Consider the following 25987-nt stretch of genomic DNA (forward strand, 5'->3'; position numbering starts at 1 on the left):
CTATAGGAAACCTTACAAAGTGCTAGTCATATTTAAGTCCACAGCTTCTTATTTGTGGAAACAACGCTGAGCTCAGCTGATGCGTGAAAACACCTAGCAGGAGCATTCCCAGTCTCCTGCCTGGGGCAGGTGTTAGTAATTCATGATGGGACTCTTGCCCACAGGACCAGGCCTCACAGTCTTTTCTCAACAGTGTTCTAGTCAGTCAGTGAGCATTTATTTACCACCTTTGATACAGTATATAAATTTAACTAACTTGCTTTAACATATGCCATCTAAAGTTAAAATAAAATTTGGTGATATTTCATTTCAATACATGTGCTCTGATACCTATTTTTAGTATGCGGCAAAGTAGATTTTCAAGTCTACCACTAGCTAAACATGGTTTGAGAACCACAATCTTAAAATGCTGATTATTCCATGTCCCTGCTAGCTAGCTGTGTTCTAAAAGCCCTCCCCTAAAATGAAAGGATCGATTGCACTCACCACCATGTCACCTAAATCTACTTTTCCCTAATCAACGCTCTCCAGCAGGCCACACCTCTGCCACTGCCACCTGAACGCCAGTTCTAGTTCCCGCTGCCTTCGCTTTCTTGTGTGAACACTGGACACTTGGTCTGTGCAGATGGAAGACGACCCTCGTGGTGTCTACAGACAGGGGGTGAAGATGAAGGACTGTGAGTGAGGGCTTGGGGTTGTGGAGCTGGATCCTGAAGTCTGAGTATGCTTTGGGGGACAATAAGATCCCCAATAATATAGGGGATGCTCTTTGAACTTCAGGGGTAACCAAACTATGTCAACTACATATGTGGTCTTGCATTCTGGCTCCCAGGCCTCTTTATAGCTGCCTCTGGAACTCAGTTGGTCATCAAAGCCCTTGGTGTCCTCAACCTCCTCTCTGCAATTTTTCTCCTTCTTCTGATTGAAAGATCTGCTTTTCCTGAGGCTACTCATGTGGTGGCCATACTTTTGCGCTCCTTGACAGGGTGGGCTCCTTGGTTTTCTAGAAAATTGTTCCTGCCTATAGTCCTCGAAGTCAAGCCAACAAACTCAGCTTCCTGCTACCCATACTTTTTACAGTCACCCAAAGTTCTGAGTCCCTCTGCCTCATTACTTAAAGGAATTCTAGCACCTCACCCTCTCTTCTGTCATTATTCCTGCCATCATTCTTTAGTGATTCAAACACTCTGGTCTCTCGGTTACTTGGCCTCATTATTTTCAATGAATTTTGTCCTTTGCTTTCTTGTTCATATGGTTATTCCTGTAACTGTATCCCTTTAACAAGTAATGCCCTATTGCTACTCCCTGATTTAATCAATTCTTCAAATCCATTGATCTGACCACTTTCCTCTAGCCGTTATTTTTCTCCTTAGCTACCTTAGCTTCAGTGGTCCATCATTACAATCACTCCGTATTATATACCTTCAACAAGCTTGCCTTTCTCTTTCTTTCCATTGTACTCATTTGGCAAAACCTACATCACTGGTTAAATCTAACTTTCTGCCCTTCCCTACCTGCACCACACACGTGAATGTGGCTGGGAAGAAACACACAATCACACAGTGTCACTTTAGGTCAACAATATGAACCTCAAGTGGAGCCCTGGGCAACCCTACATTTCCCTAGTCAACTCACTCTCTTTGATGAGTATTTTAAACTTTTTCTTCCTCCTCACCCAGCTGATGACCTTCTTTATTTTACTGAGAAAATCAACATAAGAAGAAACTGTCCATATGTTCCCATCATGTAATTCACAAGCTTTCTGTACCTGTACCTACACACTCTTCTTCCTTTGATGGATGAATTGTCCATCTTCCCACATAAGGCTGACTCTGCAATGGACTTGTTTTCCTCAAGGACTGTTCCTTTAGCTGTCTCCCTCTCCACAGTCTGCTGCTTATCAGCATAAAACTTCCTTAAGCCCATATCCCATTTTTCTGTTCCCCTTCAGAACAAAATTTCTTAAAAGAGTTATCTGTACTCACTATGTTTATATCCTCTATTCACAGTCTGTCTTGAACCCAGTCCAGATAGACATTCGTCCATCACCTCACCTATTCCTCTTTCACTGAGATTACCAAGAATCTCAACATTAGCTAAATCCAATGGTCAAGTCTCAATCCTTTGTCTCATTCAGCAACAGCACTTGGCAGTTGATGAGTCCCTGCTCCTTGGGACAGTTTCTTCACTTGGCTCCCAGGACATTCCTCTTAGTTTTCATCTTACCTGACTGGCCAATTCTTCCCAAGCTCTTGTGACAAATCCACTTCTCTACCCAACATGGAAACACTGGGGCCCTAGGACACAGTCCCAAACCTGTTCTTTCCTCTGAGCTAGATCTATCCAGACTCACACCGAGTTGTCTACTTCTCATTTCTGGATGTTGAGCCAACTAAACATGTCCAAAACCAGACTCTCAACGTCCTCATCCATGGAATGGCAACTCAACTTTGCTCAAGATAAACCCCTTGGGAGTAATTCGTGGTACTGCTTTACCTCTTACATCCTGCATCAAATCTTATTGGCCTTACCTTGGAAATATATCAAGACTCTGGCCACCTCCACTGCTAATACTGTCATCTAAGCTACTAATGCTGACACCCCTTGCCAGAATGCTGCAATAACTTCCTAACTATTCTGCCTCCTGCAGACACCAGCCCTAACTATTCATATCTCCCTTATAGTCTCTCTTCCTTAGCACAGCCAGACTATTTATTTTAAAATGTTAGTCAATGATAAAAATGTTCCAGAATTGGATAATGGTGATTGTTTCACAACTTTGAGCATGGATCATATACTATATTCAAAAGGTTGAATATTACGGTATGTGCATTATATCTCAAAAAATATGTAAACCAAATTCCTCTGTCTAGAATTTCCCTACTTCTCTTAAGCTAACCCAAGACATCTTAAAATAAGACTAGTTTGTTCCTGCCTCTTGACCTTTGCTTTCATTGTACACTTGCCTGGAATTAGCTTAAGTCCTTTCTACCTCAAAGGCTAATCTTTAAAAAACAAACAAGCATTCTGAACAGTGCCTTCTCCTTTGTCCTTTTGTCAGCAAGTCTACAAACCACCTGGGTGATTCTTAAGCCCAAAACCTCCACAAAGTCTTTCTGACTCCTCTACCCCCCCATACCCAAGCAGTTAGCAAACCTCCCAGACTCTCCATCCTCCCTCCCTCCCTCCACCATTCCAGCACCACCATTGCCCTCTCCCTAAATTCCTTCAACCTGTTTGGCAAATCACACTGTGAAACTCACAGTAAAAACAAAAATTGCTAGTGCCATTTCCTGTATAAGACTTAATAGCTCTCCACTGTATTCAGCCCAAAGACAAACAAAGTAACCTAACCTACTGTACCAGGGCCTCTGTCTCCAAGCCCTTCCTTCTGGCCCTCTGTTCCATGTTTCCAGGAGTAAAGAACTTCTTTCTGAATACACCACATTTCTCTTGATTCCAGGCCTGTCAACATACTATTGTAAGAGCACAACTTTGCTGGCTAGTTCACAGTTGTCAAGACTTGGCTGAAGGGTCACTTCTTCAGGAAAGCCTATCTCACCACAGTGGCCCTCTGTGTCATCTTTCATCACTGCATGCTCAGTGCCCTGCTGGTCACTCCCTTCTCTACCAGACTGTCAGCTCCAGGAGAGCAGGACCATGTCTGTCTGGCTCCCCTCTGAGTCCATGGTATCCACCGCACAGCAAGTGCTCAAGAGATAAGGGTTAAGTTCCAGCTCCTCCTGATGTGCCCTTGTCTTAAACCCAATGGCCCCCACAGGCTGTACCATTTTGGTTTTTCTGTGTTGTAACGAGCCTTTGCAGGCAGAGGCTGACTTAGAAGCCCACAAAGGAAGTGTGCAATACACCCATGGGTGGGGGTGGTCTGTACCTGGTAAGTCTCGATGGGGCGGCTTTCCATGTTGAGATCCCAGACTTTCACGGTCAGATAGTCCCTGGTCATGATATACCTCCCACTGTGGCTGAACTTCACATCCGAAATCGAAGAGATAATTTCAGAGAAAAATGACCTGTTGCTTGGATCTTCCGGCTCTTCAAAAACTGCAGAACCAAAGCAAAACAAGATGAACTGAGTGCATTCTTATCAACAGACTCTAATGTGTTCAGGCCAGCTAGAAAGCCAGCGGTCCAACTTGGAGTAGGACTGGTGTCTATAGGATGTAAGTTGCTCACAAAGAGCCATCAGCAGGAAAAGCTGTTACTGGTTTCTGTATTCTCTGGTGCTGACCATTTCCAAGCTCCAGGTCTATGACCTAACTTGATTTCACAGTTCCCCTTGTTTCTGGGTGTCACTATCCATACCAAAACCCAGAGTCAACTTAGATGCTTGAATACAATTTGTATGCCATAAAATGTACTCATTTAAAGCTTATATAGTTCAGTGGTTTTTCACATGACCACATAACCATGCAACCATTACCACACTCTAAATTTAGAATATTTTCATCCACCCCTTCAAAAAAGCTCCATATCCATCAGCAGTTCCCCGCATTCCCTAACCCTACAGCCCTCAGCCACCACTAATCTATTTTCTGGTTCTGTGACATTACCTACTCTGGACATTTCACATTAAATGGTCTCTTGTGTCTGACTTCTTTTAGTTAGCATCCTATTTTCAAGGTTCAGCCTCATTGTAGCATGTGTCAGTGCCACATTCCTGTTAACGGCCAAGTCGCACTCCATTGTATGGATATGCCACACTCTCTTTACCAATTTGTTAGTTTACAGACACTTGGGTTGTTTCTATTTTTTGGCTACTGTGAATATTCATATACAAGCTTTTGTGTGGATATATGCGTTTGTATCTCCTGGATTACAGTGTTTAACAATGGGGCTTCACTGCCAGACTGCCATTTACTAATTATGGGACCTTGGGCAAGTCCCTTAACTGAACTGTGCCTCAGTTTCATCAAACTGTGGCTAAAAGTTTTTTGTATACTGGGTAGGGCCAAAGTAGGTTTACAGTTGTTCGTATGGAAAGTACAATAATAAATAATAATAATGCAAGAACAAACTATGTTTCACACACTCACAACTGTAAAAGTCTACGTTGGCCCCACCTGGTATAGCGCCCATGTGCTCTGATACTCAGGCACTTCCCATCTCTCTCAGTAGCTTCAGCTCTGCAGTCTGACATTGAGCCTGCTATAAGCTGCCTTTCCTTGTCTTTCTACCTTGATTTTGACTTCTTTGGTTCAAATAGAATGCAACAATTGTAACTGAATAAAAATAAATAAATAAATTTTTTAAAAAATAAAAAATAAATAAAACCTTACCTTCAAAAAAAAACCCCAACAAATTGAAGGTATAGAATATACCTTGATGTTTCCATTTCTGTGCTCTGCCTGATCATTCCTTCTTCATCAAATTCTGCTTAATTCAAATGCTTTGTCTTTTACATATTATTTTAGCCCCAAGTAATTTTTTCTTTTTTCTGAAGCCCTATCATACTTACTCTGGCTCCTTCATTTAGTATGTGCTCAGGAACTCTCACAATGAAACTATAATTTCTCATGTTATTATTTAATAATCCACAGCTTTGTCTTAGCTCAACTAGGATGTGAGCTTGAAGGTAGGATTTTGGTTTTTCTTATCTTTGAACTGAGAGTTTTATGCACAAATATTCAATAAATATTTGTTGCTTGATTGGAACCAAAGCTAGATAAATTAATGAATTATTTGCCTCCTGAGTGCAGAGCCTATATGATGTCAAGCTATACAAACCTGTCAATATTTAATTATTTTTGACCCCCAACTATGGCGACTGAGAATGGTCTACTTAATAAGTGTTTGGTCCAGCCTAAAATTGTGACACCAAACCTGCCTGCAGATTCCTGAGTTAGCTTGTCCTCCAGAGCGTCCTCTTTCCTGCCTGCTCAGTGCACTCCTGGTATCAAAGTCCATGCAGAAAACCTATGAACACAGAGTCCTTTCTCAAACCTTGCTAAATTAAACCACCATCCAAGCCAAAAATACTTCTTTTCACAGAACCATTTCAGAGAACAAAACAATTGATCAATCAGAATTGAACTTGAGTACTAAAGAAACCCACTGAAACAGAAAAACATGAGCTCATTCTAGTCTCTGACCCAATGTCTCAGTCAGTGGTCTTATCTTTTGTATTTTGATCAAGTGTCAGTGAAGGCCCTGCCCTGGATTCTGATTGGCATCCTCACAGTTGAGAACTACCTTTTCACATTCATTTGGATTTAAGGCAATCTCATTATGACCGGGAACTTAGAATCACCAAGCCCACCCCATGCAAAACACAGAGAGGCTTGGTCACCTGGTATAGGGAGCAGCAAGGACAGCTTGAGACAGTATGTGGGAGGGGCTTAAACTGCTCTGGAGTGCGTCAGTTCCTGCCTCTGTCACTTACCAGTGGTTAACCTTTTCTTTGCTACCATGAAATTTAGTTTTCCTAGCTGCAGAAAGGGGGTGCATGTGGCCTGGCACATATGCTTGGCACATGGTAGGTTCTCAACAAATGTCAGTTGCTATTTTTTACCATCACTAGCATGCACTGCTTTTGTATTGGCCAATCCCATTTTGTTCATCAGGAATCCTGAAACTTTGGGACCAAGGACTGCAGAACCTATGGACTATTTAAATCACATAAAGAGTGTTTACAAGGAATATCTTCTCCAAACACTGGCTTATAGGGGCCAATACAGCAATGTTGTAAAGCCTCAAAATGACACCCCCCGCCCCCAGACTATGGAGGTGAAATAAAAGACAATTCTTTAATTACTCCATCATTAATTATACATAGCTTGTCCTCTGTCCCACATAGGATAACACACCAGCACAGCACTTGGTAGTCCATGACACGTCTATGCCTATCCAAGTTTTAATATCAACTCCATGAATTCTCTTTATTCATTCAACATTTAATAGTGTTATTAATTATTGTACTATGTGAAGTTTATTATATTCTAGGCCCTGTACTTTACATATTCTATCTCATTTAATCCTTGTAACAATACTATTGAGTAGGACTGATGGTTTCTTATTTTACAGATGTGGAAAACTAAGGCACAGAGAGGTTTTTTAACCTGCCCAAGGACACAGAGTTAGAGCTGTGTTTTGAATTAAGGTCTGACTTCAAAGTCCTTGTCCTTAATCATGATGGAATTCTGCCTTTTACTATGGAGACCTTATTTTAGGAACTCTAAGAAGAATCCAGAGTAGAATCTATATAGAACTATGGAATTGTAAAGCTGGAAAGGCTCCACATGACTAGTTCTATGCTGTTCTTTTTATACCCAGTCCACTTCAGACACCTAAGGAGCACGGTTTCTGCACCAAGTGCTCATGAGTCTGAGCCCTTCAACACCATTGGCAGGCACAAGGTGGGAACTCCAGGACTCTATATGACTTTGTGGAGCCTCTCACTCACCCCTCAGCTCTAACCCCTGTGGCCTTTAAGCAATGAGACCACCTTTCCTCTCACTGTCCCTCTCCCTCAGTTTATATGAATGGACACTTACTGTATTTTCTTGATTTGTCTCCCCTAATAAAATGTAAGCTCTACAGGGCAGGATTTTTTCTTTCTCATCTATTTTGTTCTCCTATATTCCCTGGAACAGAGTAGGTGCTCAGTAAATATATGTTAAATGATGGCCATTTTAATTTTAAATGAAAATAATACCAAGACACATCATAATTAACATGCCAAAGGTTAAAGATAAAGAGAGAATCCTAAAAGCAGCAGGAGAAAAGAAGAGAGTTACCTACAAAGGAGTGCCCATAAGACTGTTAGCTGATTTCACAAAAGAAACTTCGCAGGCTAGAAGGGACTGGCAAGAAGTATTCAAAATGATGAAAAGCAAGGACCTACAACCTAGATCATCACTCTACCCAGCAAAGCTATCATTTAGAATGGAAGGGCAGATAAAGTGCTTCCCAGACAAGGAAAAGCTAAAGGAGTTCATCATCACCACGCCATTATTACATGAAATGTTAACGGGACTTATTTAAGAAAAAGATAAAAACTATGAACATTAAAATGGCAATAAATTCACAACTATCAACAATTGAATCTAAAAAACTAAGCAAACATGCAGAAGAGAAATAGATTCATAGATATGGAGATCATTTGGAGGGTTATCAGTTGGGAGGGGGGAGGAGGAGAATGGGGGAAAAGGCACAGGGATTAAGAAGTACAAATTGGTAGGTTCAGAATAGACAGGGAATGTTAAGAATAGCATAGGAATGCAGGAAGATGGCGGCGAGATAGGTGGGAGCGGAGTCCACTTCCCCTAAACACCGGTGAAACACCTAGCTGATCTGAGGAGCAGAGTGAATAGCCAATGGCATTCCAGCATATATGAAGATCGGAGACCAAAGATAGAGGACATTGAAAGATCAGACGGTAAGAAGAGTGCTTAAGGACAATAAGGTCCCTGGGACCTGTGCAGGGACCAGGGCGGCTGAAGCCCTAGCCCAGGCGCAGGGTCTACTGCAGGATTCTTGGGAGAGAGCCAGGCTGAGCTGTGTGAGCAGCCAGATGCTTGTTTGGACCAGGGGGGCTTGAATAGGAAGAATTTCTCAAAAAGAAAAAGAAAATAGAGGCACTCAGTGGCTAGTTAGGGAACTCTCTGCAGCAGCCACAGCCAGCAGTCACGGCCCTCCGGCGTCCCTCCCCCCCTCAGCCCCTGGACTGTGAACGTGGGATAAGCAGCACCAGTGCTCACCTGAAGCCTGGTTGTGCGCACCTAGATTAGTGGACTGGGGGCCCACAACTGAAACCCCAGCTGGCCACCCACACCTGAAACCCTGGTGGGGCGCCCACACCTGAAACCTTGGGTGGGTGTGCACCGGGAGCAGAGGCGGGCCACACGTGACTCAGTCCCAAAGGAGCTGACCAGCCCACTGCGTGTGACCCAGGCCCAAAGCAGCAGATCGGCTGATCAACAGCCTGGCTGCCTGCGAGGGACCATACCTAAAAGCACCAGTTCTGAACAACTCCTACCTAGACCCTGCGCACAGAGCCCTGCAGGGCCCACTGGCTCTTTAGGACTAAGGCAGAACACCCAGCAGAGGGGAGCTGTAGGGCTAGGGGAGACTACATTCCCCAGAAAGACTCACCACAGTAGGGGGCTGAACTACCCCATGGCAGCACCAAGAGCCCCTAGCATCAAAGACAGCAAAGAGCAAAAAGGTAGAGTGTGAGTTGCCCCTAATTGGTGCAACTCAAGGACAGCACAACAGGTGAACTAAAGGCCTAGTGGGGAGCAGAAGGACCCTGAGGAACTGAACTGGAGGCTGAACAAGAGTGAAGAGTGTGGCTCAGGAAGGGAGAAAAGTGAAACCAATCCTTCCAAACACCCCCTCCCGTTCCACAGACAGGATGACCAGCAGAACTAACCTGACCAGTTTAAAGCCAGCAGAAGACTTTTTTTTTTTCCTTATGCTCTCTTTTTTTTTTCTCCTTTCCCCCTGAACTCCTTCTTCCTTTCTGTCCTTCTTTCTTTTTTTTTTATTCCTTCTTCCTTCCATCCTTTTCCCTTTTTATTCCTTCTTCCTGTCTTCTTTTATTTATTCTTTTGTTTTAATTTTTGTTAAAATTCTTTCATATCTTGCCTCCAATCTTTCTTTATTCCTTCTTCCTTCCTTCCTTTCCTTTAATATTCCCTTTTTCCCTCCTTCCTTTCTTCCACCCTCCCCCACCCTTCTCTTTTTCCCACAGGTGAGACAATAAAACCTGGAGTGCTGAAAAGACCAGAGTTAGACCGTGTTACACCCATAAACGTCAGCTCAAGACCAGTGAGACAGGAGATTAAGGAGACAGCACCACTGAACCCCACTGGCATTCTACCATAGAAGTTCATACCATAAACCCAGGGAGTCAGAATAGATCAATTTAAGAAGCAGAGGCTAACAAGAAGAGTCTCAAAAACAATGGGAAGACAAAGAAACAGTCCCCAAATGAAGGGAAAGGAGGAAGCCTCAGAAAGAATGCTAACTGAAAAAGAGGCGACTCGACTATCAGATACTGAGTTCAAAGCAATGGTTATCAGGAAGCTCACTGAGCTCTCTGAGCTCAAAGAGAACTACCAGAAACTACAGGGAAACTACAATGAACTCACTGCAAACTATAGCAACATGAAAAAGGAAATAGAAACTATCAACAAGGGCCAAGAGGAAATGAAGAATACAATTTCTGAATTGAAGAACACAGTAGAAGAAATGAAAGCAGACCTGATGAAGCAGAGGATCGGATCAGCGAGCTGGAGGACAAAGTAGAAAAAAACACCCAGAAAGAGCAAGAAAAGGAAAAGAGGCCCAGAAAGAATGAAGAGGGATTAAGGGAAATGCAGGACAACATGAAACATAACAATATCCGTATAATAGGAATACCAGAAGGAGAAGAAGAAGAGCAAGGGATAGAAAACCTGTTTGAAAAAGTAATGATGAAAAATTTCCCTAATCTGAGGAGAGAAAAAATCACCCAAATCCAGGAAACACAGAGAGTCCCAAGCAAGAGGAACCCAAAGAGGCCCACTGCAAGACACATCATAATTAAAATGGCAAAATTCCAAGACAAACAGAGGATATTAAAGGCAGCAAGGCAGAAACAGGAAGTAACATACAAGGGAGCCCCAATAAGGTTAGCAACTGACTTCTCAATGGAATTGCTCCAAGCCAGAAGAGAATGGCAAAAAATATTCCAAGTAATGAGAACCAGAGGCCTGCAACCAAGACTACTTTACCCAGCAAGGCTCTCAATCAAGATAGAAGGCCAAATAAAGAGTTTCCCAGACAAAAGAAGTCTAAAAGAATACACTTCCACCAAACCAGCTCTGCAACAGATGCTAAAGGGACTGCTTTAAGGAAAGGAAGGAAAAGAGAAAGAGAGAGGAACACAGGTAGGAAAAAATGGCAATGAACAACTACCTATCGATAATAACGTTAAATGTAAATGGATTAAATGCTCTAGTGAAAAGACATAGAATAGCTGAATAGATAAGAAAAGGTGACCCACAAATATGCTGCCTACAAGAGACCCATCTCAGGAAAAAAGACCTACACAGACTGAAAGTGAAGGGATGGAAACAAATTTTCCAAGCAAATGGACAGGAAAAAAAAAGCAGGGGTAGCAGTACACATATCAGACAAAATAGACTTCCAAAGAAGGGCCATAAAGAGAGACCCAGAAGGTCACTTCATAATACTCAAAGGAAGAATCAACCAAGAACACATAAACATTGTAAATATATATGCACCCAACATAGGAGCACCCAAATACATAAAGAAAATCTTGGGGGACTTCGAGAAAGATATTGACAGCAACACAATTATAGTAGGGGACTTTAACACCCCACTGTCAAAAATGGACAGGTCTTCCAAACAAAATATCAAGAAAGATATTGTGTCACTTAACAATACCCTAGACGAGATGGACTTCACTGATATATATATATATAGAGCCTTTCATCCCAAAGAAGCAAAATACACATTCTTTTCAAGTGTACATGGAACTTTTTCAAAGATAGACCACATGATAGGACACAAAGCAAGCTTCAACAAATTCAAGAAAATTGAAATCATATCAAGCATTTTCTCTGACCACAAGGGACTGAAACTAGAAACCAACCCCAAAGGAAAAACCCCAAAACACTCAAAATCATGGAGACTGAATAGCATTCTATTAAACAATGAATGGGTCAAGAACAAGATTAGGGAAGAAATCAAAAACTTTCTGGAAACAAATGAAAACGTAGTTATAAAAACCCCAAACCTATGGGACACAGCAAAGGCAGTCCTGAGAGGGAAGTTCATAGCAATACAGGCCTACCTTAAAAAGATAGAAACATTTCAAACAAACAACCTAACCCTATGCCTACAAGAACTGGAGGAACAACAACAAAGACAGCCCAGAGCAAGCAGAAGGAAGGAAATAACCAAGATCAGAGCAGAGTTAAATGACATAGAGACTAAAAGCACAATTCTAAGGATCAATGAATCCAGGAGCTGGTTCTTTGAAAAGATAAACAAAATCGACAAGCCATTAAGTAGGCTCATGAAGAAAAAAAGAGAGAGGATCCAAATAAACACAATTAGAAATGAAAGAGAAGAGATTACAACTGATACCACAGAAATACAAAGGATTGTAAGAAATTACTATGAAGAACTGTATGCCAAGAAATTCGAAAATCTAGGTGAAATGGACACATTTCTAGAAAAATATAACCTTCCAAAACTCAATGAAGAAGAAACACAAAACCTGAACAGACCAATAACAGCAAACGAAATTGACGCAGTCATCAAAAAACTGCCAACACACAAAAGCCCTGGACCAGATAGTTTCACAGGAGAATTCTACAAAGCATTTAAGGAAGAGCTAACCCCTATCCTTCACAGACTATACAGAAAAATCCAAACTGATGGAAGACTCCCAAACTCTTTTTATGAAGCCAGCATCATCCTAATCCCCAAACCAGATAAAGACACAACAAAGAAGGAAAACTTCAGACCAATATCACTGATGAACATAGACGCTAAAATTCTCAACAAAATATTGGCAAACCGCATCCAGCAATACATTAAAAAGATCATACACCATGACCAAGTGGGATTCATCCCAGGGATGCAAGGATGGTACAATATTCAGAAATCAATAAACATAATACATCACATAAACAACAGTAAGGCAAAAATCACATGATCATACCAAAAGATGCGGAAAAAGCATTTGATAAGATACAGCACCCATTTCTCATAAAAGCACTCAGCAAAGTGGGAAATAAGGGATCATTCCTCAAAATCATAAAAGCCATATATGAGAGACCTACAGCCAACATCATACTCAATGGACAAAAACTTAGAGCTTTCCCACTAAGATCAGGAACAAGACAAGGATGCCCTCTCTCACCACTCCTATTCAACATAGTACTGGAAGTCCTAGCCACAGCAATCAGACAAGAAAAAGCAATAAAAGGCATCCAAATTCGAAAGGAGGAAATGAAACTGTCACTGTTTGCAGATGACATGATAGTGTCCATGGAAAATCCTATAGACTCCACCAAAAAACTACTCAACCTAATAGATGAATTTGGCAAAACAGCTGGATACAAAGTCAATACTCAGAAATCAAAGGCATTCCTGTATACCAACAATGAAACTGCAGAAACAGAAATAGGAAAAAATCCCATTTGATATAGCAACAAGAAAAATAATGTACCTAGGAATAAACCTAACCAAGGAGGTAAAAGACCTAGAAAACTACACAACACTGAAGAAAGAAATTAAGGAAGACACAAATAAATGGAAGCATGTACCATGTTCATGGATTGGAAGAATTAACATCATCAAAATGGCCATACTACCCAAAGGAATTTATAGATTCAATGCAATCTCTATTAGAGTACCCATGAATATTTCACATATAGAACAAACATTTCAGAAATTTATATGGAACCATAAATGACCCCGAATAGCTGCAGCAATTTTGAGAAAGAAGAACAAAGCAGGAGGGATCACAATGCCTGATATCAAACTGTATTACAAGGCCACTGTAATCAAAACAGCCTGGTACTGGCATAAAAACTGGCACATAGACCAATGGAACAGAACAGAGAGCCCAGAAATAAACTCAAGTCTTTACGGTAAATTAATATTTGACAAGGAGGTAGGACCATAATGGAGCAAAAATAGCCTCTTCAACAGATGGTGTTGGGAGATCTGGACAGCTACGTGCAAAAAAATGAAACTCAATCACTAACTTACGCCATACACAAAAATAAACTCAAGGTGGATAAAAGACTTAAATATAAGTCGTAACACCATAAAAGTCCTAGAGGAAAACATTGGCAGGAATATCTCAGACCTTCCACGCAGCAACATCCTCAAAGACATGCCCCCTAAAGCAAGGGACATAAAGGAAAGAATAAACAAATGGGACCTCATCAAAATAAAAAGCTTCTGCATGGCTAAAGAAAACAGCACCAAATTACAAAGAGAACCAACAGTATGGGAAAACATATTTGCAAATGATACCTCAGACAAGGGCCTGATCTCCAAAATATACAAAGAACTCACATGACTGCACTCTAGGAAGACAAACAACCCCATGAAAAAATGGGCAAAGGACTTGAACAGACACTTCTCCAAGGAAAATATACACAGGGCCCAGAGACATATGAAAAGATGCTCAGCATCACTAGCCATCAGAGAGATGCAAATTAAAAACACAATGAGGTACCATCTCACACCAGTCACAGTGGCCAACATAAACAAATCCACAAACAAATGTTGGAGAGGATGCGAAGAAAAGGGAACCCTAGTGCACTGTTGGTGGGAATGCAGACTGGTGAGGCCACTGTGGAAAATAGTATGGACTTTTCTCAGGAAACTAAAAATGGAACTGCCCTTTGACCCAGCAATTCCGCTGCTGGGATTATACCCTAAGAACCCTGAAACACCAATCCAAAAGAACCTGTGCACCCCAATATTCATAGCAGCACATTTACAATAGCCAAGTACTGGAAGCAACCTAAGTGCCCATCAGCAAACGAGTGGATCCAAAAACTATGGTATATTTACAGAATGGAATTCTACGCAGCAGAGAGAAAGAAGGAGCTTATACCCTTTGCAACAGCATGGATGGAACTGGAGAGCATTATGTTAAATGAAATAAGCCAGACGGTGAGGGACAAATATCATATGATGTCACCTTTAACTGGAACATAATAAATAGAAGAAAAAAGGAAACAAAATATAACCAGAGACATTGAAGTTAAGAACAATTTAACAATGGGCAGGGGGGAATGGGGAGGGGACAGTGAGGAGAGGGGATTACAGGAACTAGTATAAAGGACACATGGACAAAATCAAGGGGGAGGTTGGAGGTGGGGGAGGGAGGTGGGTTCAGCTGGGGTGGGGTGGAGGGATGGGGAGAAAAGGCACACAAGTGTAACTGAGTAACAATAAAAATTAAAATTAAAAAAAAAAAGAATAGCATAGGAAAACGAGAAGCCAAAGAACTTATATGCATGACCCATGGATGTGAACTAAGGAGAGGATGCTGGAGGGAGTGGGGGGTACGGGGTGGTGGGGACCTAGGAGGAAAATTGAGACAACTGTAATAGCATAATCAATAAAATATATTAAAGTAATACCTATTAATTTAACAGCTCCTGAAAAAAGCTATCTGAGCAATTCTTTATTCACTGCCAATTTGTTTCTTTTAGGTACTTGAAAAGTGTGAGAAAATAAATTGCATATGAAGTCATCTGCTTCAAGGCTTATACTAATTCGTAATGACCAGTCATTGGTCAGCTACTTAAGTGTATCTTATGTGCAAGTGCACACAAGCACAGCACTTAGCACATACAAATAAAAGTATTTGTTGGATGGATGCAGGCCAGGCCCTGTACTAAATGCCAAGGACACACGGAATAAGAAAGATCCAGGCCTCCCCTCATGGTGCTCACAGGCTTCAGGAAGGGACAAATGTTAAACAACTGTACAATTTTCACTACAGATGTTAATAAATGGGATTTTACCACATTAACAGGGGGGAATAAAGTGCTGGGAACCAGCAAGCAGAATGCAAATGAAACATCACCCTGTGTTCCATGTAAGTTACCAAATGGGTGGTACAAAAGTATCTACTGCTTGAGTGACAGATCTTAAGACAAATCAAAACTGGTATTTCTCCTGGAGACCCTTGGCTTGGTATTAGACACCCTGCTGATCCACAGGGTTTCCAGCTAGCTTCTGGAAAAGAAAGGTGTCTAGAGGAGAAAGGAGAGAAGCATGGTGGAGTGAAGGTGAGCTCTGTTCCCTTCATGAGGAAGCAGGCTTGATGAGAATCCTGACTGTTCAGACCTAGCCAGTGGGAAGGAGTCAGGTTCATCACAAGGGGGCCTGTGTCTTGGACACCCTGATGACAATAGCAACAAAGACGATAATGACACCTGCACTTGGTCGTCAGGCATTGCATACATTATCCCACTGAATGCTCAAACTTATGAGGAAGGTACTCATGCTGTCCTTACTTACAGATGAGGCTGACCAGGAGAGGCTAAGCAACTTGGCCAGGATCACGCAGCTGAAGAGTAGAGATAGGCCTTCGACTGACCATCTGTCTCTGTTGTGCTGCCACCACGACCAGGCCTTCCTTGCTTTGCCAATATCATCTCTGTTCAACCCAGTGAAACTGGTCTCTCTCATGTCCTGAACTAGAAAGATCTTGTGCACGCCCACCTCCATGCCTCAGCTCCTCCTCAAATCCTCCTGTGCGCATCATGAGACACGGACAGACCATCAGACTGGGAGGCAAGGGTGCTGGGCTGGAATCCACAGTGGACACAGATTAGCTGGCTCTTAGTGATACTTACTATCTGTTGAGCACTTATGCTGTGTGCCTTACATTTATGAATTCATTCAACAGTAACAGATACTATCATTTCCCTCTTCCACATACCAGTCTAGTCAGTCAACGAAGGCACAGAGGTTCTGTAGCTAGTAGGAGGCAAAGCCAGGATATGAACTCAGTCTGCTGCTAGCCTATGCTCTTAACCTCTGTCCTACTGCCTCTCATTTGAATGACTGGGCGACCATCAACTCCCTGGGCCTGTTTCTTTGTCTGTGATACGAAGGAGGGAGGATTGCCAACCAGGTCTCTCCCAGCCCTTAGATTATTAGGCCTGTGAAATTCTACTAGTCTTGTCTTTCAATTTCCCTCTACTGATCACTGTCACTTTAGGGTAGATAGCCTACCCAAAGTGACAGCAGCAGCACACCCAGCCCACAATAGGTCAGGGAGTCCAGATTCTGAGGCCAATGAGCTTGGGAAACTCCTACCCAGTTTTGGGAACTGAGAATGCAGTTTGCTTATTAAAGGTGCTGAAAAGTCCTGCAGGTAAAAAAATGAACATTCCTTACTCCAGGTTTTCAACCTTTGCCTTGTTGAGTTTTGGGCCAATTCTTTATCATTGGGGCATGGTGTAGGATGTTTAGTAACATCCCTGGCTTCTACCCACCAAATCCGCCATCCCAAACTGTGATAGCCAAATGTGGCTCTAGATACGGCCAAATGTCCCTGGGGGGCGTGACTGCCCCTGGCTTTAATCCTGCTTTCAAATCTTATTGGATCTCATCTCCTCCCTCCCCACTATTTCTTTTTATTATTATTTTTTTTGAAAATCACTTGCAGCTCAGTGTTTCTCTAGTACAGAGCTGCTTACAGCACACTTTGGGTTACAACGCCACAGTCAAAAGCAACTGACGCTTCCTTTCAAACCCTTCAGGCTACACAATAGTCCCCCCTTATCTAGGGGGATGTGTTCCAAGGCCCCCAGTGCATGCTGAAAACCATAAATAGTACAAGACCCTGTAAATATTATGGTTTTTCCTCTATGTATGTTAACAAAATGAAGTTTCATTTATCAATTTGGCTCAGTAAGAGATTAACAACAATAATAAAATAGAACAATATAATAAAAGTTATGTGAATATGGCCTCTCTTTCAAAATATCACATCATACTGTACGTATGGCATGGATATGCTTGACAAAGGGATGATTCACATCCCAGAGAGAGGGCAGAGTGGGTTGGCACAAGATTTCATCACACAACTCAGAACGGTGCACAATGCAAAACTATGAATTGCTAATTTCTGGAATTTTCCATTTAATATTTTAGGACTGCAACTGAGCGAGGGTAACCAAAACCATGGAAAACAAAACCAGCATGAAGGGGAATATTATATTAAGTGTCCTGAGCAGATAGTGCTTTGTGTTATAAGATATGAATATGGAACTGAAAGTATCTTACAGTTGTTGTTATCCTTCAGGATGCCTGGCACAGGGCTATTTACCTGAAAGCTCAGATGACTGACTGAACGAATTAGGTCCCAGGATCCTGGGAAAGAGTGAAAAAGTCACAAATAAGAGAGAGGAAGTGTTAAGAAGGAAACTGCTAACTTAAGAGAGACCTAAGACTAAAACTACCTTCATTACCACTGGGGCCAGAAGAGACAGGAGGCAGTGGCGTGCTGGTCTAGGAGTCTTGGAGCAGGAGAAGGGAGAATGGCAGGAAACCATGCAGAGAGGCTGTTTCTGCAGGAGGCTCCTTTCTCTGGACCATCCCCTGGATCCTGCTTAGAACTCAGGCCCACACTGAAGGGCCAGGAGGGGACCCAAGGTCATACAGCTGACCCTGAGAGTCTCCTCACTCTCCATCCCACACGGGGTGGTGGCTAAGAGTGCAGGTGGTTCCAGGCCTAGCAGGCTTGGGCTATATGTTATGAAGCCCTGGATGAGTGGCTTGACTCCTTCCAAGCTTTATCTTCCTTGTCTGTCAAGTAGAGATCAGAGGAGTTCCTGCTGTTTGGGGTGGTCATAGAGATAGATGGGCTCTTTCCTGTCTAGCGCTTAGCATTGTGCCTGCACCCAGAATAACCGGGAGGGCAGCAGCAGTGCACAAAGAGGTGCTGCTGAAGGCTCGAAACAAGTGCAGAAGCCTGAGGTGTTTTTCCATCGGGGCCAGATCTTAGAGCTACCAGTAGTGCATCAATTTCTAGGTCTCCAAACACAGGCACACAATGGCTTGTCCCTGGACTGTCACTTGAAATTCACCGTTCTTGGTACAAGTGTCTTTCCTTTGGTGCTGAACAATGCCACCACCACCCTGGTTTTGACGATTCAGGCAGATAAGAGGGAGAGTACAGGGAACCAGGCAGGGGGATGGGACGGTTTGTTCATGATGAAACAGGAACCATGCACATGGTCTTAAATTGCTCACTTATGCCCACATTTCTTTTATGGAGAAGAAGGCATGCTCTTCTGTTTGGAGACATGGTTGGCAATTTCCCAATAAAGGGGACACAATGGCAATTTTCCTACAGAGTGAGGCAGATGGCAATTTTCCTTCAGAGATATGCAGGCAGCAGCTTTGCCCCTGGAGAGGAAAGGCTCAGCAATTGAGATGCAGCCAGCAATTTTTACTATACAGAAGACACATCCAACAATTTTGTCCAATGAGAGAATTGGCTAACAATTTTTCCCACAGAGAGTAAGAACTCCCACAGATGGATAATGCTGGCCTCTATCCAGCTGAGGACAGCGAGAGAGGAAGTTTAAGATTCAATTAGTGGCTACTGCACTACCACGGACCTAATGGCATTGTCTCTAGACATGGGCTGGAAGCTGGAAACTTAGATCACATTAAGACCCAGAGGATTCTGAATTGGGAAGTGATGACGCCTCATTGCTGAACTTTTGTGATTTACTTCTCACACAGCCCCTCATCAGGTCTGCAAATAACTGTCAACAGTGAACGCCATGGCAACACAATGCATGGCATCATGGGGAAGGAGCATTTAAGCTCAAAGAGATTACATCGGTTCCTGACTTTTGTATAATTATTTTCAAAATACATATATTATACTTCATAAATCATTCATAGTCAAAAAATAATGAGTCAAAAGCTTTTTTTTTCCCCAAGATAGAGTAAAAGGATAAAAAATTCCTGAGTAGGGAAATGATGAGACAGACCCGGCTGGGGTGACCAGGTAAGAACATGCTGAACCTCGAATGATCAATAAGCTCTGGATGGAGCAGAGGTCAGCAGACTTCTCCTGTAAAGAGCCAGATACTAAATTTTTTATGCTTTGAGGTCCATTTGGTCCTTGTTGCAACTACTCAACTCTGCTTTGAGTGTGAAAGCAGCATGGACAACAGGTAAACAGATGAGCATGTATTTCTATAAGGCTCTGTTTTAGTTGCCTCCTGTACACACTTGGGTGGGGAAACAAACCTGCAAGCTTTTGTTCTTGGGACAACGCTCCAACCAACTGATCCACACCAGCCAGGGCTTTAAAATATTTTTTTGTTCTATCATTTGAAAATGTAACAACCTTATTCTGAAGAGCCATAGCAATCTTGAGAAAGAACAATGTGGGAGGACTCGCTCTACCTGACATCAAACTGTACTACAAGCCCACTGTAATCAAAACAGCCTGGTATAAAAAGATAGATCAATGGAACAGAGTAAAGAGCCCAGAAATAAACCCACACCTATACAGACAATTAATTTATGACAAAGAATGTAAGAATATACATGGGGTAAAGACAGTCTCATCAATAAACGGTGTTGAGAAAATTGAACCACGTTACTACACTATATCCAAGCATAAACTCAAGATGGATTGAAGACATAAATGTGAAATTAAAACCATAAAACTCCTAGAAGAAAACACAGGCAGTAAACTCTTCAACATTTCTCTTAGAAATATTTTTGAGGATATGTCTCCTTGGGCAAGGGAAGCAAGGATAAAATGAACAAATGGGACTATCAAATTAAAATGCTTTTGCACAACACAGGAAACCACCAACAAAATGAAAAAACAATCTACTGAATGGGAGAAGATACTCACCAATGATATACCAGATAAGGGGTTAATATTCAAAAAATATGAGGAACTCATACAACACAACACCAAAATCCCCCAAACAGTCTAATTAAAAAATGGGTGAAGGACCTGAGCAGACACTTCTCCAAGGAAGACATACAGATGGCCAATAGGCATATGAAAAGATGCTCAACATCACTAATCATCTGACACCTACCATAATGGCTATCATCGGTAAGTCCACAAACAACAAGTATCGGCTGGGATGTGGAGAAAAGGGAACCCTAGTGCACTGTTGGTGGGAGTGCGGATTGGTGTAGCCATTATGAAAAACAATATGGAGGCTTCTCAAAAAATTAAAAATAGAGCTATCATATGATCCAGCAATTCCACTTCTGTGTCCTTACTGGAAGGAGACAAAAACAGTCATTCAAAGCAGCATGTGCTCCCCTATACCCACTGCAGCATTGCTGACAATAGCCCATATATGGAAGCAACCTAAGTGTCCATTGAAAGAAGAATGAATAAAGAAGATGTGATATATATACACAATGGATTATTACTAGGCCATAAAAAAATTAAATCTTGCCACTTGTGATAGCATGGATAGACCTAGAGGGTATTATGCTAAGTGAAATAGGTCAGACAGAGAAAGACACATACTATATGATTTCACTTATATGTGAAATCAAAAAAAACAAAATAAATGAACAAAATAGAAAAAAATTCATAGATTCACAGAATAAATTGATGGTTGCCAAATGAGAGGAGATTGAGGATACAAATAAAAAAGGAGAAGGGATTAAGATAAATACAAACTGCCAGTTATGAAAACTGTCACGGGCATGTGAAGTACATCATAGGGAATACAGTCAAGGATACTATTATAACTATGTGTGATATCACATGGGTACTAGACTTACTGGGGTGATCACTTTGTAAGCTATATTAAATGTGTAATCACTATGTTGTACACCTGAAACTAATATAAGATTGTATGTCAATTGTACTTAAAAATCAAAAATATAAAAATGAATGTGCATAGTTTCTTAATAAAATACCTAAGTACAAAAAAAGGCGGGGGGGAACAATCTCATTCTTTGTTAGACTTCTGCAAAAACAGGTGGTGGTCCAGATTTGGCCTGCAGACCACAGCTTGTTGGCCCCTAATGATGATGTTTGGGGGGTAGGAGGAGTGCCTTGTATGCTAGACAGGGGAACCAGCAAGAGCAAATACCTGAGGTGATACATTTTTAGGGGACTGTGGACCCTACAGCTGGACACAGAGAGATCACTGGTCAGTAAACTGCAAGTTGCCTTCCCCAGGCACATCTCAGGCTGGCAGAGGCAGCGTGAATGGATTCTGGAGTTGGACATACTCAGATTCCACTGCTTGCAAGCCAGATCATCTCTGTCAATTTTCTGCACCTCTATAAGATTCAGCTTCATCCTCTTTAAAGTGCAGATCTCAATTCCCATTTTGCTTGGTTATGCGAATCAAATGAGATAAAAGCAGATAAAGACACCTAGCGCAGTGCCTGGCACACAGTCAGATATCAGCAGATATTAGGATCACACACTATTCTCCCGTGTGCCGAGTACCTGGTAGGTGCTAGAGTTACCAGAGTGAGCCAGATGGACAAGGTCCTTGTGCTCTTTGGTACTTCCTTCAACAAAGAGTCAACCCACTTACTTATCATGGTTGGCGACTATGTTTTTTTTCTTAAAGGAAGAAAATTTGCTCATTTCCTTGGCGGCAGTCAGAATAAAGCACTCGCCCCCAAAGCTGTCCACACTCTAACCCCCAGAACCTTGGAATACGTTACATGGTTACACAGCAAGGGGGAATTAGGGTTGTAAACTACTTGACCTTCAAATGGGCAGATTATGCTGGATTATCTGGATGTGCCCAATGGAATGACAGGGGTTCTGATGGGTAAAAGAAGGCAGGAGGGTCAGTATCAGAGTGATGCATTGTGAGGAAGACCTGATGGTCATCACTGGCTTTGAAGATGGAGGGAAGGGGCCAGAAGCCAAGGCCTGTGGCGGCCTCTAGAATCTGGAAAAGGCAAGGAGACATTCTCCCACAGAGCCTCCAGGAGGGGACATGGCCCTTAATGTTAGCCTGGGGAGACCTGCTTTGGACTTCCGACCTCCAGAACTATAAGATGATTTGGTGTCTTTTTAAGTCACCAAATCTGTAGCATTTGTTACAGCAGCAGTAGGAAATTACAGCTCTCTCCTCCCATCTTGCCAACAAAGGGAGGGGACAGAGTGTCTGGGGTATTGCTCTTATTTCTCTGGACCCCAGAGACAGCTCTGTCCCCCAACAGGTCCCTGTGGATCCCACCCCCTTCAACACCTGCTCGTCCACAGCTGGCCGGGAAGGCAGGCCAGACAGGGCTGCTTCTGGACTTGGACTGTGGCAGGTGCACTGCTTCCAAGGGACTCCCAGTGAACCTCCAGGGCTCAGCCACCCTCTCCTCCCAGCACTCCTGCTGCCACAGTCCAGAGAAACCAGAATCCGGCAGTGGGGAAGACAGAGCAAACTGAGTGGCTTAGAGACCATCAAGACTTAGCAGAACTGGAGACTACATGACATCCTGCTGTGGGAGAAGCAACTCCTCCCACAGCAGCAGCACTCCCCTGCTCAGACACCTACAGGGACTCTCTCCATCGCCAATAACCAACAGTCCTGCCCCCATGGCCTGGCACTTGGGGCCCTTTCACCAGTACCCCAGTGTTAGTGCACACTTCTCTCCAGCTCTCACACTCCAGGGTGGCATGACTTCCTACTCATCATTTGTACCAGAGTCAGAGACTGCCTGTCTCTGGGTCCCAGGCAGGCAGTGAACTACATGAAGCATGCACAGGTGCACAACAGGGAGTGGTGGGCACTGTGGCAAACTAGGATGTCCACACCCTATAAAGGGGGCAGTGTTTACTCAGCAACAGCTGATTGCTGCATAGCCAGGTGGTCTCATTTGTAAAGTCTGAATTTTTCCGATAAGCCCTGATGTCTCAATGTTAACAATTAATTAATTGATTATTATTATTTTTTAGTGTGTGGTCAAATATAAATGATCTGTAAGCCATGCAGACGATAGTTTGTGATTTCTGTTTTCCCGATGGCTGATGTCTATGGAGCACTTATCATGTGCTAGGGCTCGGTCCACACTCATTCCCCTCCTGTCTTAGCTTGGGCTGTTGTTACAGAGTACCATAGGCTTGGTATCTTATAAAAAAAACAAAAATTTCTCTTAGTTCTAGAGGCTGGAAGTCTAGAGCAGGGGGTCAGCATGGATGGGCTCTGGCGAGGGCCCTCTTCTAGGTTGCAGATGGCCATTTTCTCGTTGGACCCACAAGATGGAGGGGATGAAAGAGCTCTCAGGGGTCTGTTTCATAAGGGCACCAGTCCCATTCATGAGTGTTCTAGTCTCTTGCCAAATCACCCACCTCAAAGGCCCCACCTCCTAATATCATCATGCTGCAAGTTAGGATTTCAACATGTACATTTTGGGGAACACAAACATTCAGTCCAGAATACCCCCTATTTCTGCTTCCCTGTTTCTCTGACTCCCATTCAAACTTCAGAGCCCACTGTCTCTTCCAGGGAGACTTCTTGGACAACCTCAGCCCACTGCATCCTTTCCTCCTCTTACTGGTTAATTTGGCCACCCTCTATACTTATCTGTGCTACAAAAAATATACATGTCATTCAGAATTGACCAGGAACTAAGCAATCCTGGTGCAGGGAATGGGCCACACAGAAAGCTGGCACTGGTGGTAACAGCGGCTTGTGCTCGCTGCCCGGGACTATATGGGGTGAGAATGTCTTCCACTTCACAGCTGAAGAAATGGAGGCTAGGAGATACTGGGACCTGAAGGACCCCCTGCTTCCCTGGGAGGACAGCATCCTTCAGGCTCCTCAGCTCTGGAGTTAGACCTTTCTCCTGAAGAAGCTTCAGCTGAAATCTGTGACTTAAAGAGAGGGGACTCAAGAGCCTGCTGTGCTTGGCTGAGGGCATACCTGTCAATCATACCTGAACTTGGGTTAACATCCACAGACAAGTTTATTTTTAATTTTATTTCTTCTTTTAGGAACTGAAATTTGATTGGTCCTTTAAAAAAATTAAATTATTTTTATTTTTTTAAATATATTTTATTGATTATGCTATTACATTTGTCCCATTTCCCCCCTTCACTCCATCCTGCACACCCCATCCCACCCACATTCCCCCCCTTTAGTTCTTGTCCATGGGTCATACATATGAGTTCTTTGGCTTCTACATTTCCTATACTATTCTTACCCTCCCCCTGTTTATTTTCTACCTACCATTTATGCTACTTATTCTCTGTATCTTTTTCCCCTCTCTCCCTCTTCCACTCCCCTGTTGATAACCCTCCATGTGATCTCCATTTCTGTGGTTCTGTTCCTGTTGTAGTTGTTGGCTTAGTTTGCTTTTGTTTTTGTTTTAGGTGTGGTTGTTAATAACTGTGAGGTTGCTGTCATTTTACTGTTCATATTTTTTACCTTCTTTTTCTTAGATAAATCCCTTTAACATTTCATATACTAAGGGCTTGGTGATGGTGAACTCCTTTAACTTGACCTTATCTGAGAAGCACTTTATCTGCTCTTCCATTCTAAATGAAAGCTTTGCTGGATAGAGCAATCTTGTATGTAGGTCCTTGTCTTTCATGTCTTGGAATACTTCTCTCCAGCCCCTTCTTGCCTGTAAGGTCTCTTTTGAGAAATCAGCTGACAGTCTTATGGGAAGTCCTTTGTAGGCAACTGTGTCCTTTTCTCTTGCTGGTTGTAAGATTCTCTCCTTATCTTTCATCTTGGCTAATATAATTATGATGTGCCTTGGTATGTTCCTCTGTGGGTCCAGCATCTTTGGGACTCTGGGAGCTTCCTGGACTTCGGGGAAGTCTATTTCCTTTGCCAGATTAGGGAAGTTCTCCTTCATTATTTGTTTAACTAAGTTTTCAATTTCTTGTTCTTCCTCTTCTCCTTCTGGCATCCCTATAATTTGGGTGTTGGAATGTTTAAAGATGTCCTGGAGTTTTCTAAGCCTCTCCTCATTTTTTTGAATTCTTGTTTCTTCATTCTTTTCTGGTTGAATGTTTCTTTCTTCCTTCTGGTTCACACTGCTGATTTGAGTCCCAGTTTCCTTCCCATCACTATTGGTTCCCTGTACATTTTCCTCTGTTTCTCTTAGCATAGCCTTCATTTTTTCATCTACTTTGTGACCAAATTCAATCAATTCTGTGAGCATCCCGATTACCAGTGTTTGAACTGTGCATGTGATATGTTGGCTATCTCTTTGTTGCTTAGTTGTATTTTTTCTGGAGCTTTGATCTGTTCTTTCATTTGGGCCATTGTTTGTCAAGTCCCACAGGTGTTTTCAATTAGTGGTTTGAGGCTTTATTTTCCCGAGCTGGAGCCTTGGGTCTCATGGTCTGTCACTGAGCCCACCAGCTGCTGACTTGCCGGCCAACTGCAGCCTTGTCCACCCTGCTCCACAGTCTGCCGCCTCGCTGGGTCCACCAGCCACTGTCTTGCCCACCCTGATCCTCCAGGCACTGCCTGCATCTCCGCCT

The 25987-nt window shown here is 42.7% G+C and overlaps 1 protein-coding gene across 5 annotated transcripts in view; it reads right to left on the reverse strand.

The window, feature by feature from the left end:
• Nucleotides 1–25987, reverse strand: part of PPP2R2B (protein phosphatase 2 regulatory subunit Bbeta) — a 416365-nt gene that overhangs the window by 7221 nt on the left and 383157 nt on the right. For all 5 annotated transcript variants that reach the window (XM_045185064.3, XM_024576833.4, XM_024576832.4 and 2 more), the window contains one exon: nt 3893–4062. In XM_045185064.3, the coding sequence (XP_045040999.1) occupies nt 3893–4062 (170 nt within the window). The remainder of the gene's footprint in view (nt 1–3892; nt 4063–25987) is intronic.

The sequence above is a fragment of the Desmodus rotundus genome, chromosome 6, assembly GCF_022682495.2.
Source record: "Desmodus rotundus isolate HL8 chromosome 6, HLdesRot8A.1, whole genome shotgun sequence".
Taxonomy (NCBI): domain Eukaryota; kingdom Metazoa; phylum Chordata; class Mammalia; order Chiroptera; family Phyllostomidae; genus Desmodus; species Desmodus rotundus.